The 16,943-nt window shown below is 39.7% G+C and overlaps 1 protein-coding gene across 1 annotated transcript in view; it reads left to right on the forward strand.

The window, feature by feature from the left end:
* The first annotated feature begins 456 nt into the window (after nucleotides 1-456).
* kcnh8 (potassium voltage-gated channel, subfamily H (eag-related), member 8) overlaps nucleotides 457-16,943 on the forward strand; it is a 62,857-nt gene continuing 46,370 nt past the window's right edge. Inside the window, exons 1-3 of the mRNA XM_046844287.1 lie at nucleotides 457-1,173; nucleotides 1,255-1,681; nucleotides 9,170-9,280. Of these exons, the coding sequence (XP_046700243.1) occupies nucleotides 9,205-9,280 (76 nt within the window). The 5' untranslated portion in view covers nucleotides 457-1,173; nucleotides 1,255-1,681; nucleotides 9,170-9,204. The remainder of the gene's footprint in view (nucleotides 1,174-1,254; nucleotides 1,682-9,169; nucleotides 9,281-16,943) is intronic.

Raw genomic sequence — 16,943 nt, forward strand, 5'->3', positions numbered from 1 at the left:
TTATCTGCTCCAGGTGCGCCGCACCATGGCAGACTCTGCGCTCTGACCCCAGCTTCCTGACGACCTGAGATATGCGAAAACTTGAAAAGTGATAGCTCAGTGGTTACTGATCGGAAGGTCAGGGGTTTAAGCCCCAGTATTGCCAGGCTGCCACTCTTGGGCCCTTGATCATCAGAATCAGAAAGCAGAAAGAGCTTTATTGCCAAGGATGTTTGCACTTTCAAGGAATTTGTTTTGGTGACAGAAGCTTCCAGTTGCACTTAAACCTCTGAGCTCCAGGCCCTTAAACCTCTGAGCTCCAGGGGTACTGTATCATAACTGACCCTGTTCTTTGACCTGTTGTAACGATTCCATATACAGTTCCCCTCCAGTCCACCAGAGGGAGCGATCACTCGAGTTTTGAACACCTTTGGGGCTTCAATGTTGTATGAAGTTTATATCCTGTTGTTAGCCTTTTTCACCAGTGTTTCATGTTCTTAGATCTACTGGCTTCGACCCTGCTATTGTTTATGACCTTTTCTTTCTGCTTGTTGTATTTATTGGATTTGTTTGCCCCAGGGACTGCCTTTTTGTGAACCGAACCTCATCGCCTGCTACTAAGTACTGTGTTTGTGGATTACATGTTTTGTTTTGATCCATTAAACCGCAACATGAATTCTACACAACCGGATTCTAAGTCTACCTCACAGAATACTTACCAGCTTTCCAGGAAGAAATGATTTTGGCTTATCTGGAGCAGCTAAAGGCTCATCAGTCTGCTAACAACCACTTTGCTGCAAGCTCTCCGTGCTATGCTGAACCTCTAAAATTTAGCATTACCGAACAAATTAATAGCTCCGACAAATGCTTTTGGGGATTTCTTTAACGTGTATTTTGCACATCGACCGGGGACCTATGCAGAGGATTCTGCCAAATGCTCCCTATTGCTAAAATTGCTTTCCGGAAGACACTGCACTGGGCTGCAGCAGTCTGAGAAAACGATGGAGAGGTACGGAGCTCGTATGAGCTACCTATGCCAAACTCCGACTCACAGACAATCCTAGTGCCCCAGGCCGGACATGGTTATTGGCAGAGGAACGCCAGCGACACCTATGACACCAGCTTTGTTTTTTATTGTGGACTAGTAATTGCTGTGCCACCTGCCCAGAAAAACCCAGTCCTCAAACTGTCAAGGTAAGCTTCACTTCTTTACTTTCTTTTGTCTTATGTAACCAGTACAATTACAACTTACTAATGTACTGCACAATCTTTCAGGTCTCATAGATTTTGGATCCACGGCCAACCTTATCCACAGCCAGGTGGTCAAAGATCTTGACCTCTCCATTGAACCATGCATTATGCCAATAAGGATCACTGCAGTGGACAATAGCCCTATCAGCCCCGGCTACATCACTCATCATACCATTCTTATTTTTCTTTGATTGGAACTGTTTCATGTGGAGGAGCTCACTTTGTTTGTTATATCTTCTTCTGACAACCTATTATAATTGGATTTTTCTGGCTCCAAAAGCATGACCCTGTGATCTCATGCTCCTGCAAGGAACTACGTCAGTGGTCTCTGAATTGTATCATAAGATGCATGGACAATAATATCAAACTACCCTGCTTCTCTGCATCGGTCGAAAGTCCCAAATGGAATACACCTATCCATGTTCCTGAAGAATATCGGGACCTGGGAGAGGTATTCAGCAAAGCAAGAGCCACAACACTACCTTACAACACCACTTCCTCTGGTGCTGTCCGCCCTTGAACAGCTCCAGGAAGCACATTAATTTACTAACTCGCCTACAATCTTATCAGGATTGAAGGAGGGGATAAGTAAAAAAATAGCCTTCCACACCACTTTGGGGGCACTATGAGTACTGGATAGTGCTGTATGGCCTCATTAATGCTTCAGCAGTGGTTCAGGCGTTCATGAATGAAATTCTGCGTGACATGCTAAATAATTTTTTTATTGTTTATATAGATGACATACTAAACTATTCGAAAACCCATAGTAGCCACATAGACCAGGTATGCACTGTACTGCAACGATTATGGCCAGCTCATGGTCAAAGCTGAAAAGTGTGACTCCACAAGGACTCCATTTCTTTCTTGGGATATGTCATAAGCAGTGTTGTGCTAGTTACTAAAAAATAGTAACTAGCTACAGTTACTCGTTACTTCATTCAAAAAGTAACTTAGTTACTTTGTTGATTACTTACACCAAAAAGTAAGTAATCATTAATGCCCTTTTATGTGTTATGGTCTATACAAACACAAAACTGACTTAAACACAAAGTAATTTTTAAACACTATTTTATTTAAGTCAGACCAGCACAAACTGAATACATCACAAGGATTTCTGAAATAAATAACAAAACAAGCTGAATAATATATTCAGAATCAAAAACTAAAGTGGCTTCTGCTGTTGCGTTGAGCTCTTAAAAATGTTTCTTTCACAGCTGAAGTATGAAAACTATCAACAATGTAGAACAGAACACCGGGTTAGCTTCTAGCTTCTAGCTTCTAGCATGCAGTTTCTGGAGGAGCTTCAACAGATTGGAGTTGCTGTTTATCACAGTAGATACGAGCTTCAAACCAGAAAGACACAGCTTACCTTTGACTTAAAAGTTTTTGTAACGCGTTACTGCCCAACACTGGTCATAAGCTGACAGGGTGTGGAGATGGACAACAGCAAAATCAAAGCAGTAACATCCTGGCCCGCTCCATCTAATACCAAGGAATTACAAAGGTTTCTGGGCTTCGCAAACTTTTACTGATGTTTTATTACTCACGTGAACTAAACCCTATAGAGAGCAACTGGGAGTTATTATCTATTAAGAAAGCATTGGAGAATTGAAGACACTGGCTGGAGGGGGGCCCAGCACTCTTTTCAAGTTATAACAGACCAACAAATCTTGTATACAGTACATCAAGCAGGCCAAACAATTGAACTTGTGTCAATCCCTTTAAGTTTTATTTTTCATTTCACAGTGACTTATTGCCCAGGTACAAAGAACACCCTCTCATGCCATCAAGACCCCATCGACAGACCATCGAAGCCCAAACCCATCTTTCCACCCTCAGTCATCATCGCTCCAGTATGCTGGGACATATTGAAGGAGATACAAAAAGCACAAGCCCATGAACCTGCTTCTTCTGATTGGCCCCAACAGACAGTACATCCCTGCATCCTTATCATCAGACACCAGATGATATGTGGATGGTTGTTTGATCTTTTCCCAAGTACTAACTTCGTATGGCCTATTGGAACCCAAATGGTCCCAAATTGTGGTAGATTTCATCACAGACCTCCCAAACTTACAGGGGCACAACACCCAATAGGTTGCAGTGGTAAGATTCTCTAAAGTTTGTACATTTGTTCTCATCCCACATCCATGGAGACAGGCAAGGTTTTAATGAACCATATTTTCAGAAAGTATGGCCTGGACAAAAAACATAGTGTTGGATCGAGTTACCCAGTTTACCTCAATTCAAATCATTTGAATCATTTTTATTTGTATAGCGCTTTTAACAATGAATATTGTGTCAAAGCAGCTTTACACAGATAATGTGGTGATTAAAAGTGAATATGTTCTTTATAAGTAAGTTTGTCCCTGGTGGCAAGCTGGTGGCGACTGTGGCAAGGAAAAACTCCCCGAGATGGCATAAGGAAGAAACCTTGAGAGAACCAGACTCAAGAGGAAAACCATCCTCATCTGGGTTGCACCGAATGTCCATTTATAGATATACAATGTTGCAGGGTACAGTGATGATGATCAGAAGCGAAAAGTAGTTCTGAGTCAGAGTAGCAGACTGTTGACATTAACTACAGTCCAATCCATCCTCAAAGCGCCCGCTCTTGCTCCGGAATTTCATGGAACCACCCAAGGCGTTGATGAGAAACCGTCCCTGCACAGAGTGGCCTCCAGTCGAAGAGAAAACTATCCAGAGGCAGGCCTGGATGAAGTGGGAAGATCCACGGAGGGGAGAGGGGCAGGAACAGTGGTCACTGGAGCCTCAGGAGCATGTTTAACTCGACAGAGAGAGAGAGAGAGAGAGAGAGAGAGAGAAAGAGATAGAGAAGAGGGTGACAGGAAGAGAAGGATATGGATTATTAAGTGTCTTTATTGTTGTAGGAAAGTTAATATCACTGTGCAGTTTGGACTCCGGCAAGACTCGCTATGGCAGCATAACTAAAAGGGAGAACCAGAGGGTAACACCAACATGAGGGACCTCTGGGATAAGAGACGACCCACCACACCACTGTCAAAAAACTTGAGTAAACGTGTAAATGTGAGGGGACGACAGCATACAAATATCCCAGTTCACCAAACACTCTATATCCTTGTTCCCTCCAGATCTGCGCCTTTACCTAAGAAAAAAATAATTTCACCTCTCCCTCCTCAAACCCGTTAATGCCCCAGACTCAGTACCTGACAGAGAACAAGACCCTCCTTCACCATTATACAGTGATAGCATGCCTGCGTACATAGTGCACACATACTCGACCCCTCACTCATGGAGGAATTCCACAGAAACCACCACCATCGACCAGGCCAGAGGAGGTGTTCTTAGACAGGGAATTCAATAACGATTTCAGATATAGTTCCCCCTCCATCTTTACCCGAGTTGTGAACACCTTCCGGTTGTTTGCCATTTTAGACAGTGCTCTTTTTAAATATGATGCTACAAGCTTGGCACGCCTATTTTTGGGTAGTTTCTCCCATTCTTCTTTGCAGAACCTTTCAAGTTCCATCGGGTTGAATGGGCCACGTCGCTGCACCGCCATTTTCTGATCTCTCCAGAGATGCTCAATCTGGTTCAAGTCTGGGCTTTGGTTGGGTCATTCAAGGACATTCACAGAGTTGTCCAGTAGAAGCCCCTTTGTTTTTTTGGCTGTGTGCTTAGGATGTACCATCATCCCAGTATGAGGTCAAGAGCGCTCTGGAGCAGGTTTTTATCAAGAATGTCTCTGTGCATTGCTGCATTCATCTTTCCCTCGATCCTGACTAGTCTCCTAGTTCCTGCTGCTGAAAAACATCCTCACAACATGATGCTTCCACCACCATGCTTTACTGTAGGGATGGTATTGGCCATGTGATGAGCGTTGCTCAGACAACAGTTTCCTCCAGACATGACGCTTGGCATTCAGGTTATTTTCTTATGGTCTGAGAGTCTTTCAGGTGCCTTTTGGCAAGCTTCCGGTGGGCTGTCATTTGGCTTTACTGAGAAGTGCCTTCCATCTGGCCACTCTACCATACAGACCTGATTGTTGGAGTGCTGCAAAAGTTTGTTATTTTTCTGAAAGGTTCTCCTCTTTTCACAGAGAAACGCTGGAGCTCTTTCAGAGTGACCTTTGGGTTCTTTGTCAACCCACTTACTAAGGCCCTACCAGATTGCTTGGTTTGGCCCCTAGAAAGGGTCCTGGTGGTTCCAAACGTCTTCCATTTAAAGATGGAAGAGACCTCTGTGCTCATTGGGACCTTTAATACTGCATAAGTTTTTCTGTAGCCTTCTCTAGATCTATGGCTCAATACAATCCTGTCTCGGAAGGTCTACAGACAATTTCTTGGACTTCATGGCTTGGTTTGTGCTCTAACATGCACTGTTAACTGTAGGACCTTATATAGACAGGTGTGTGACTTTCTAAATCATGTCTAATCAACTGAATTTACCACAGGTGGACTCCAACAGAGGTGGCAAAAGTTTGGAAAAGAACCACATATAGGAGGAAAGGTCAGGTGTCCTTTTGTGTATATATATATATATATATATATATATATATATATATATATATATATATATATATATATTTATTTATTTATTTATTTATTTATTTGCCATCACAAAGCCATATCCCAGATTGTAGGGTTATTCCAGCTGTCCTTGAAAACAAATCAAAGTTATGATGATGTTTTTCGAATGACAATTTAAGGTGAGTTTTCCTGTGCATTTTATTAAAGTTCAAACCTCAGATTTCATATTGACAGCTACATACTACGGATATTATGAACATTAAGAACATTCTTATTTAAAAAATAGCAACATGTGGCAGCATCCCTTATATAAAAGACAAACAAAATTGTAGGGAAAAAAACATTAAACATTTAAATGGCTCATGACAAAGATATATCAATAAAACGTTAGATTACCTGTATGTGCTTTCTCAAATTTGACCGCGACTTCTTGAAAGCCAGCACTTTTTTACACCGATAATTTCGAACATCTCCCATATATATATATATATATATATATATATATATATATATATATATATATATATATATATATATATATATATATATATATATATTTATATATGGCCATGGGTGTTGAGGAATGTCTTTGGTTTTATTTATTTTTACATTAATGATTCCTCTTGTTGCCTTGCTCATTGTTAGCTCCGCTTGCTTACGTCTACGTCTGATAGCCAGGAAATAATACACCAGTGATATGGTGAAAAAGCCGTGCACTGATAGGATGATAGGCTGAAAACAGCACTCAATGAGAAGAAATAATACTAAAAGTATCAAGGCTGTTTTGAAAATGTAAGAAGTAGAAAGTACAGATATTTGTGTAAAAATGTAATGATTGAAAGTAAAAAGTTGTCCGAAAAATAAATAGTGGAGTAAAGTGCTGATACCAGAAAAATCTACTTAAGTACAGTAACAAAGTATTTGTACTCCGATACTTCCCACCTCTGGACTCCAATCAAGTTGTAGAAACATCTCAAGGATGATTAGTAAAAAAAGGTTGCACATGAGCACGTGAGTGTCGTGGCAAAGGCTGTGAATACTTATAAATTTGAGGTATTTCATTTGTAATAAATTTGCAAAGATTTCAAATAAACATCTTTCACAGTGTCATTATGGGGTATTGTTAGTAGCATTTTGAGGAAAATAATGAATTTAATCTATTTTCGAATAATGCTGCAACATAACAAAATGTGGAAAAGTGAAGTGCTGTGAATACTTTTCGGATGCACTGTATGTATATATATTCCTTTTTTTTTTTTTACTTTCGTCCCACACACCACTGACTTTTCTGCAGTGTCTGTGAATATCTCCTGTAGTGTATGCTATATATAAGTATGGAGATAGGAACTTTCTTAATCTAGGCCTGGGTGTTCAACATACACTATGTGGAAAAAGTATTGGGACACCTCACTTTCCCAGCTGTATGTGGTTCTTTCCCAACCTGTTATTGTAAAGCTGAAAGCAAGAAGTTGTATAGGATGTCTTTGGATGTGGTAGCATGAAACTTTCCCTTTACTTGAACTAGGAGACCCAGTCCTGTTCCAGCATGACAATGCCCCTGTGCACCAAACCAGCTCAATGAAGATATGCTTTGCCTGAGTTGGAGTAGAAGTTCTCCTGCTATAGAGCTCTGACCTCAACTCTATTAAATACCTTTCGGATGAATTAAAATGCTGACTGCACCTCATCTCACCCTACATCAATACTTGACTTTACCAACACCCTTGTGTCCGAAAGAGCACAAATCTCTACAAGCACATTCCAAAAACTAGTCACAGAAGAGTGGAGATTATTATAAGAGCAAATGGGGACTAAATGTGAAATGGGATGGTCAAAAATCACATATGAGTCTTATGGCCAGTTGTCGACAAACTTTAGGCAATATATTGCAATTGATGTTTACATGACCCATTCCCATGGGGATCCATGAAAAACAGTAGCTTTGAGGATGGATTTTCACTGTAGTTAATCTCAACAGTCTGCTACACTGACTCAGGATTACAGTTTGCATCTGATCACCATCACTGTACCCCGCAACATCATATATCTGTAATAAATGGACAATCAGTGCATCCCAGATGAGGATGGGTTCCCTCTTAAGTCTGGTTCCTCTCAAGGGTTCCTCCTTATGCCATCTTGGGAGTTTTCCCTTGCCACAGTCGCCACCGGCTTGTTTATCAGGGACAAACTTGCACTTATAAAGAACATCTTATTCATTCTTGATCACCGTATTTTCTGTGTAAAGCTGCTTTGAGACAATGTCAATTGTTAAAAGTGCTATACAAATAAAAATGAATTGAATTAAATTGAATTAAAAGGGTGTACACAATTGTAAAGGGGATTGTAACTTTTTTTGTAATATCCTTTTAGGGAGAAGCATGAATTTATGTTGTTTTGCTTTTATTCTGCTATTATTTCTTGAGTCACTGACATTAATGCACAATTAGTCAGTTTCACTAAAAACAGTGTTTTTTAAATTATGTAATTTTTGTGGAATGACCAAATTTCCAGTGCAACTTTTGTAAACATGATTACAAAAAATTATTTCATACCCAGTTAAAAAGATTAAACCATATAAGTGCAACATTTAGTTTTAAATAGCTATAATATATATTTATAGGGTTCAATCTAATTAATGATTTTGTTACATTTTCAGACCTTCACTGGTGAAATGGATGAACTATGATTTTTATAAAATTAACGTAAATATGAAAAGTACACACAGATGTGTTTCTATATAATCATACCATTACCGCATTATTTCTACAGAATCATTACTGCAAAGACATTTCTTTCTTGTCACCATGAATTTATTGAGCTCCACAGTTAAATTAGATGTTGAAGACGTATTGTATCTGCATTCTTCTTCTGACAGAGCGTCTACAAGTGCATGTCACTCCATTCCACACAGGTAATGTGGTGATGTAACCTGGAGCATCACACCTCCCTCTCTCTCTCTCTCTCTCTCTCTCTCTGACTCTCTCTCTCTCTCTCTCTCTCTCTCTCTCTCTCTCTCTCTCTCTCTCTCTCTCTGTCTCTCTCTCTCTCTCTCTCTGACTCTCTCTCTCTCTCTCTCTCTCTCTCTCTCTCTCTCTCTCTCTCTCTCTCTCTCTCTCTCTCTCTCTCTCTCTCTCTCTCTCTCTCTCTCTCTCTCTCTCTCTCTCTCTCTCTCTCTCTCTCTCTCTCTCTCTCTCTCTCTCTCTCTCTCTCTCTCTCTCTCTCTCTCTCTCTCTTTCTCTCTCTCTCTCTCATATACCGGACAGATTCCTGTGTAGTTACTGTATTACGGCAGAGAAACAAGCGCGCTCTTTTCAAAGGACATAAATTCGCGATCGGTTTGGTCTCTTTACTTGTTTTCCTCCCCGCTTTGGTAAAGGGGTCTCTCTCTCTCTCTCTCTCTCTCTCTCTCTCTCTCTCTCTCTCTCTAGTTTGATGGGCTCCTCGTTTTTCCCGTGTCGTGAAGATGCCGGTGATGAAGGGACTGCTCGCGCCTCAGAACACGTTTCTGGACACCATCGCGACGCGCTTTGACGGCACACGTGAGTTTCAATACAGGTTGTTGCATCGTGTCAAACTGTCGGATCTTTTAAATGGCTTTACAGTTGTCACACACAAGATACTCATTCTGTGAACAAAACTTTCTTGTTCATTCAGTGCTGGAATTGAGTCAAGTCTTATTTTTTACTTGTCATGGGGGTCCCTAGTGCCTTATTTTCTGCGTGCTCTGTCACTATGAGAAGTTTGTAGATATCCTCACAAAATGAAAGAAAAGAGGTCTACTTCTATATTTGGTTGGTGGTGTTAATGTCATTTTTCAAGCATAAGACTTTTGTTGGTGTATTTTGTGAATACACTTTAGACTTGACATTTAGTGATGCGAATTCATTATCAGATTGATCCTCTATGCCTATATGTTTTAAATCAAGGGCTTTGAATACTGTCACAATGGGTTGTTGCATAGTTCAGTTCAATTCAATTTAATTCAATTTAATTCATTCAGGTTTTTTATATAGCGACTTTAACAATGAACATTATCCTATAGCAGCTTTACAAAATTAAATGGATTAAGAATAAAAAGCACACAGCATTGTGGACGATCACACACACCCCTCACACACATACTTCACCCTCCTACCATCAGGAAAACGGTTCCGAAGCATTCGGGCCGTCACAACAAGACTGTGTAACAGTTTCTTTCCACAAGCCATCAGGCTTCTCAACACACAGAACTGAACAGAACTCACACACACTCACTTACACACACACACACACACTCACTCTGTGTGTTACTGAACTGTACAACCTGGACTAAACACAATCATCACTCATCTCGATCCACTCCACCACCATTTATATATTTATTATTATTTATACTCGCACCTTATATTCAGTATAATGTTTACATGCTGTTTTTGCACCTTTTATACTACAGTATAATGTTTACATGCTGTCTTTGCACCTCCTTGCTGCTGTTTTTTTGCACTACATTGCTCTGTTCTGTTTGTACTTTCTCCTGGGTATAGTTTTTACATTCACCACACACAGTACTGTATATGTAAGTATACAGTAGGTTTACTAGTCGGCGCTATACTTGTTTTTGTCTTTGTCTTGTCTTGTGTTGTCTGTCTGTACTGTTCTTTTGTTTGCACTGTTTGCACCAGGCTGCACTCGATGCACTTTATGTTGTTTTGTTGTTTAGTGTAGCACCAGGGTTCCGGAGGAACGTTGTTTCGTTTTTACTGTGTACTGTGTACCACTGTGTATAGTAAAAATGACAATAAAAGCCACTTGACTTGACTTGACTTGACTTGAATATCTGGGTGGCACCAAATGTCTTCTGCCTTTGGTGCTTTACATTCTCTTCGTTTACATTTACAGCATTTAGCAGATGCCCTAAGGGCCTTGTCAAGGGCTAGCAGTGGCAGGTTGGTGGTGCTGGGATTTGAACTTGTGACCTTCAGAGGGACCAATGCCTTAAACACTGTGCTACTCCCTCCCTCTTCTTTTACTAGGATGTGCTATTTCTTTAAATTGATATCACTGTAAAGTTTTTTTGGAGCCTGCAGCCCCCATCACCAGTAGCAATGTTTTCTCCTTTATGAATCATATATATTCAGTGGAGTTACCCAGCCTATCCATTGACTTATAACAGAAAATTCAAAACTGATTAGGACAAGGGTTATTGATGGAGTTTTCTCATTATTGTGCCAGGTTCTTCCTTTTCTGCATGATCAGAACATCTCAAATCAGCCTTCAATTTTGAGAACTAGAAAACGTGAAAATCTTGATATACAAAGTTTTACTTCACTACAGTAGGGACCATAAACACATATTATATGCTAATTTAGGTCTTTCAAAATCATGTAGGCTTACAAAATATGGATCTAGCACACCAGCTACAGCCAAAGGCTTATTGTTACAGCTTTAATAAGGGTTGTTTTACAAGGGTAATACCAGCTTTAAATTATGTCAAAATACTGTATATCAGAAAAAGAAACCTGTATGTAGCAGTCTGATTAATGTATTACATAACAATGCATGACATTAATACAACTAAGACCAATTTCCAGGATTATAAGCACAAGCTTACCCCAAAAATCTAACTGGTTAAACTAGATTTAAAATCTGTGTTTTGAAGTCCATGGCGCTTGATGAACAGTGGTGTTGCAATACTTTACAACTTCATAGAAAATTGCATTTCTACATGATCATATTCTTACTGAATATGTAGTTTCTAACATGGAGCAATTAAAGTTAAATATAACTCTAAATGGAAATATTTGACTGTAAAAGGCTTCATGTAAACCCTTAATGGATTTAGGTATACAAAAGGCGTGACAGTATATGTTTGGGAGTACTACAGATTACTTACTACATTACTAAAGATGAAATGACAGAAATTATCACCAAATGGGCATATACCATACCGGGAATATATCTAGTCTACTTTTTTAAATAGATTAAGTTCATGGAACCTTTCACTTCATAATATTAACTAACCCCCAGCAATTGGGTGGACAGTTGCCAAGTGCTTCACTGACTAGTGCAGATGAAAGCAGTAAAGTATAAATTGTATAATCAGACTTCTGACCAAAATGCAGAGAGCAATTTAGACCAAAATGCAGAATAAAAAATATCTGTATTCATGTGGTCCCAGTTTGGCTCCCTTTCGAAATGGCATCTTATAAATAACTACAGTGATGCAATAAGAATGTGTCTGATATAAAGAGAGAAAATACTGACTCTTGTTTTGGAGTAAGAGCTTCTTTCTTGTTCAACAGCCTTTCAGATCATCATGTTAGAGGAATTTTGAATGTCAATACTTTGTTACCTGATGTTTCCCTCCCTTTCAAGTCTTTATGTTGAGGTTAAAATTCATTCATCTTTGGGAGTTCATTTCTGCCTCTTTCCTGAATGATGCAATGTCTATGTACTGCTAATATTATATTTGCATTCAATAGTTTGTACAGACATTTGTACTACTTTTAGTTGTTTGGAAATTCAATTTCAACTTGACTATTAGAAGGAAGTCCTTAATGAAGATGAAAGAATAGTCATTGTTCATGACTGAGGTTCAGATATGGGCAGACAAGAGTTGTTCTTCACTGATGACAGGAAAAGTGAAACAATGTCCGATTTTGTAAATCCTTATTCATTAATGTAAGCATGCAACATTTCTGAACAATCATAGCCCACATTTCCTGCCGCACCGCACCCTGGAGTTTGCAGTGAATGTTCCCATTCAGAATGATATTCTTCTATGCTTTTTTCAGATAATAGGATTTTGAGTCCCAAGCTTATATTTCAGGTGAAAACGAGAAATATATATTTAAAAAATGGTACTTAGAAACACAGGGGAAAAGTGCACCTTCTTTCAATTCTATTACATTTGCATTTGCATTTGCAGCATTTAGCAGACGCCCTTGTCCAGAGTGACGTACAAAAGTGTTTTGAGTCTCTACCAATGAATAAAGCTACACTTGTACACTAGATTACAAACTTAGTATAAATCAGACTATACCTCTTGATTTCTACAAAGCAAACTTGGAAAGTGCTAATTTGAGTGTTTCAGGAAGAGGTAGGTCTTCAACCGTCGCTTAAAGATAGTCAGGAACTCTGCTGTACGGACATCTAGGGGAAGTTCATTCCACCACCGCGGTGCCAGAACAGAGAAGAGCCTTGAAGTATACTTTAACAAATTCATTGGCACTGCACTGGAAGAAAGATAGACAGACAAAAGTTCACAGTGCAGAGCTTTCTTTATTTTCTTTAATTTACACCCTGGCACATTCCTTTCCAGTACTCACGCAAGGGCTCACCCACACACTTGCGGTCCAGGACGCCTTTCTTTCTCAACATTTCCTTCTCAACGCCAGGGAACTGTCCAGCCTGAGCTGACTTCCTCCCCCACGGCATGAGAGGCAGAAAGTGGTAGAGAGTGCTCCCAGATTCCGAGGAGCGGGTGGGCAGGCATGTGGGTGGGGAGGGAGAGAAGGAATGAGAGAGTGAGAGCAAGAAACTGCCTGTCCCTGGGTCACTGCCATCTGGACTTCCCTGGAGAGGACGATGGAGTGCCTGTTTTCGCTGCTGGTCCCATCTTGCCGCACAGGACGCATTTGGCACCGCAGCGGCTGCATTCCTTCTTGTTAAACTGGTGTGCAGGGGGGTTGAGTAGTGAAGAGAAGATGTTGTGGAGCTTATGAGGATCTTTTGCAGAGGCCTTGAGCTTTTCCTTGTAAATAGCAGTCTTAGCAGAAGTCACATCTGAGGAAAATTTGGTCAGGTTGATGAGAGGTCTACATCGAGTTGTGATTTTTTTCCACTTCCTATCTGCTGATCTGAGTTCTCGTTGATTGCTGCGCAAAACTTCTGACAGTCAGGGTGTGGGAGAAGAAGTCTTCTTGGGTTTTGTAGTCAAGGGGCAGAGGAGGTCCATAGTTCAGGAAAGGGAGGAAAGGAAGGAGTCAGTAGCAAAGTCCAAGGGTATAGAGGAACAGGAGTCAGGGTCAGAAAGAGATCATGGAGATCTAGAGATCAAGAGATCTATTATTTGTTCATTCACTCATAAAACTATATAATCAGGTTTCAGTGAAGCTGCTAAAGAAAATAACCATTGTTAAAAACACCATATAAATCAAATTGAATACAAAATGTAATTGTATTCATTGTGTATCCATAGTATAATTGCAGCCAGAGTATATCCAGGAAACACAAGTTGTGTTTTCCAAATTTATTACATATCAGGCTACAGAATGCCTGATATCTTTTTCTACCACAGCATTCAGAATGTTATTGGTAGGTAATTAATTTGCTCGAGTTTTAAATATTTGAACACTAGGGCATAATTATGACTCAAAATCATCCACATAATATCACATTTCAAAAGTTTTCAAAAAATGTGTCTTATAGTCTTAGTGGAGTTTCTCATCAGGCAAATAGCTTTTGTCACTGGAAGTTTTTGGGTTTTGTTTTATTTTGGTTGTAATTTTATTCTGATTAAGACCTTAAAGTATATCAAGAAATCTCCAAATAGAAAACCACAAGGGACATGCCTAATGAATTCTACACCACTTGTACCTAGAATTAGAAGTATTAAGGGTATTATTAGACAAATTGGTGGTAAGCTACAGGAGTGGTTAATGAAGCACAGCATCAGCAGCAAATTACAAAAATAAACTCTGATAAAATAAAATTGACACCAAGTATCATTTTTAGTCTCTTTCTAAGCTGAAGCTAAATTTAAAATTGAAATTAGCAGAATTCTTACAGTGTCAATCACCAGCAATTTAGCTCACTGAGATCAACAATATTATGGCTGTTATGCAATATAAGAAGTGCTTTCAACCTTCAGCATTGCCTAGGAAGGATATATCTAAGGTACCTACAGTATCTGATTTTTTCTTGGTATTAAAATGACCATTGATAATGCGGAGTGATCACTGTATAAGCTAAATAAAATTGAGGTTTTATAAATGCATCCATCCACTTCTAATTCCCACACAGTGGATTGTACTGTATACAAAATGTTGTGTCAGACCGAGACAATCCCATTAAAATAGAAGGTTCCAGAAATTCCCCTGAGCCCCCTTCTGAGACTTCCTTCCACTATCTGTCTCACTCCTTCTTTCTCTCCCTTGTGCTGCTGCTCACTAATCATACTGTGTTTCTTTAAATAGCACTCAGGTGTTACAGTTTGGGACCTGAGCTGGTGTGTGTGTGTGTGTGTGTGTGTGTGTGTGTGTGTGTGTGTGTGTGTGTGTGTGTGTGTGTGTGTTTGTTAGGATAACCATGCAGGGAGTGCTTGAAAACAATCTAGGACAGTACAAAAATGTTGTCACTACATTTATGAAAAAGTAGAAGGTGGGAAGTGGTATATTAGATTGTCTTTACTAATATTGTTACACTTGGTAAATATGACCAAAGAAGGCTGTGAAAAATAGTTTATTTTTCAACCTTTAGATCTTTTGTTAAAATACTGACAAAAATATTCTGCACTCATGTTTTCATGGAGATAAAACAATTGCAAAATCAAAATAGTTTATAATTTTTGTTGTTAAGTGTCTTACACAATTATTGCCACTATTTTAGTCAGTTCTTTGTGCAACCTCTATTTGCAAAGGTAACAGCTCAGAGTCTTCTTTTATAATGCCTGGTGAGGTTTGAGAATACAGTGCATCTGGAATTTTTCACAGCACTTCAATTTTCATGTTACAGCCTTATGGATCCTTAATGGATTCAATTCATTATTTTCTTTACAATTCTACAGGCAATACCCCATTAAAATCTCTGCACATGTATTTATGTATTTATAATATAAATAAAAAAAAAAAAATCACATGTACATAAGTATTCACAGCCTTTCCCATGACACTCAAAATTGAGATCAGGTGCATCCTGTTTCCACTGATCATCCTTGAGATGTTTCTACAACTTGATTATAGTCCACTTGTAGTAAATTCAGTTGATTGGACATGATTTGGAAAGGCACACAACTGTCTATATGTGGTCCCACAGTTAACAGTGCATGTCAGAGCACAAACCAAGCCATGAAGTCCAAGGAATTGTCTTCATCACCGAGACAGGATTGTATTGAGACATAGCACTGGGAAAAAAGTTCTGCAGCATTGCAGGTCCCAATGAGCACAGAGGCCTCCATCATCCGTAAATAGAAGTTTGGACCAACCCGGACTCTTCCTAGAGCAGGCTGCCCGGCCAAACTGAGTGATCGGGTAGGGCCTTAGTAAGGGAGGTGACCAAGAGCTTGATAGTCACTCTGAAAAAGCTTAATCGTATTTCTGTGGAGAGAGGAGAACCTTCTAGAAGAATAGCCATCTCTGTAGCACTTCACCAATCAGGCCTGTATGGTAGTGGCGAGACGGAAGCCACTTCTCATGTAAAAGGCACATGACAGCCCATCTGAAGTTTACCAAACGGCACCTGAAGGACTCCCAGGCCATGAGAAACAAAGATTGAATTATTTGGCCTGAATGCCAAGCATCATGTCGGGAGGAAACACTTATCACCTATCCAATCTCTACAGTGAAGCATGGTGGTGGCAGCATCATGCTGTGGGGATATATTTCAGCAGCAGGAACTTGGAGACCAGTCAGGATTGAGGAAAAATAAATGCAGCAATGTACAGAGACATCCTTGATGAAAACTGCTCCAGAGAGCTTTGGAACTCAGACTGGGGCGGCGGTTCATGTTCTAACAGGACAATGACCCTAAACCCAGCGCCAAGATAACAAAGAACTGGCTACGGGACGACTATGTGAATGTCTTTGAGAGATCAGAAAATGGCTGTGCACCAACGCTCCCCATCCAACCTGATTGAGCTTGAGAGGTTCTGCAAAGAAGAATGGGAGAAACTGCCCAAAAATAGTTGTGCCAAGCTTATAGCATCATACTCAAAAAGACTTGAGGCTGTAATTGGTGACAAAGATACTTCAACAAAGTATTAAGCAAAGGCTGTGAATTTCTTTTTGTTTTTTATGTTATTCAGCGTATGTCCCTGTTTACAAAATATTTTCAACTACTCATAATTCAATTCAATTCAATTCATTTTTATTTCTATAGCGCTTTGCAATGAACATTGTCTTAAAGCAGCTTTACACAGAAAATGTGGTGATTAAAAGTAAATATGTTCTTTATAAGTAAGTTTGTCCCTGATAAGCAAGCCGGTGGCGACTGTGGCAAAGAAAA

This window comes from Silurus meridionalis, chromosome 29 (genome assembly GCF_014805685.1).
Source record: "Silurus meridionalis isolate SWU-2019-XX chromosome 29, ASM1480568v1, whole genome shotgun sequence".
Taxonomy (NCBI): domain Eukaryota; kingdom Metazoa; phylum Chordata; class Actinopteri; order Siluriformes; family Siluridae; genus Silurus; species Silurus meridionalis.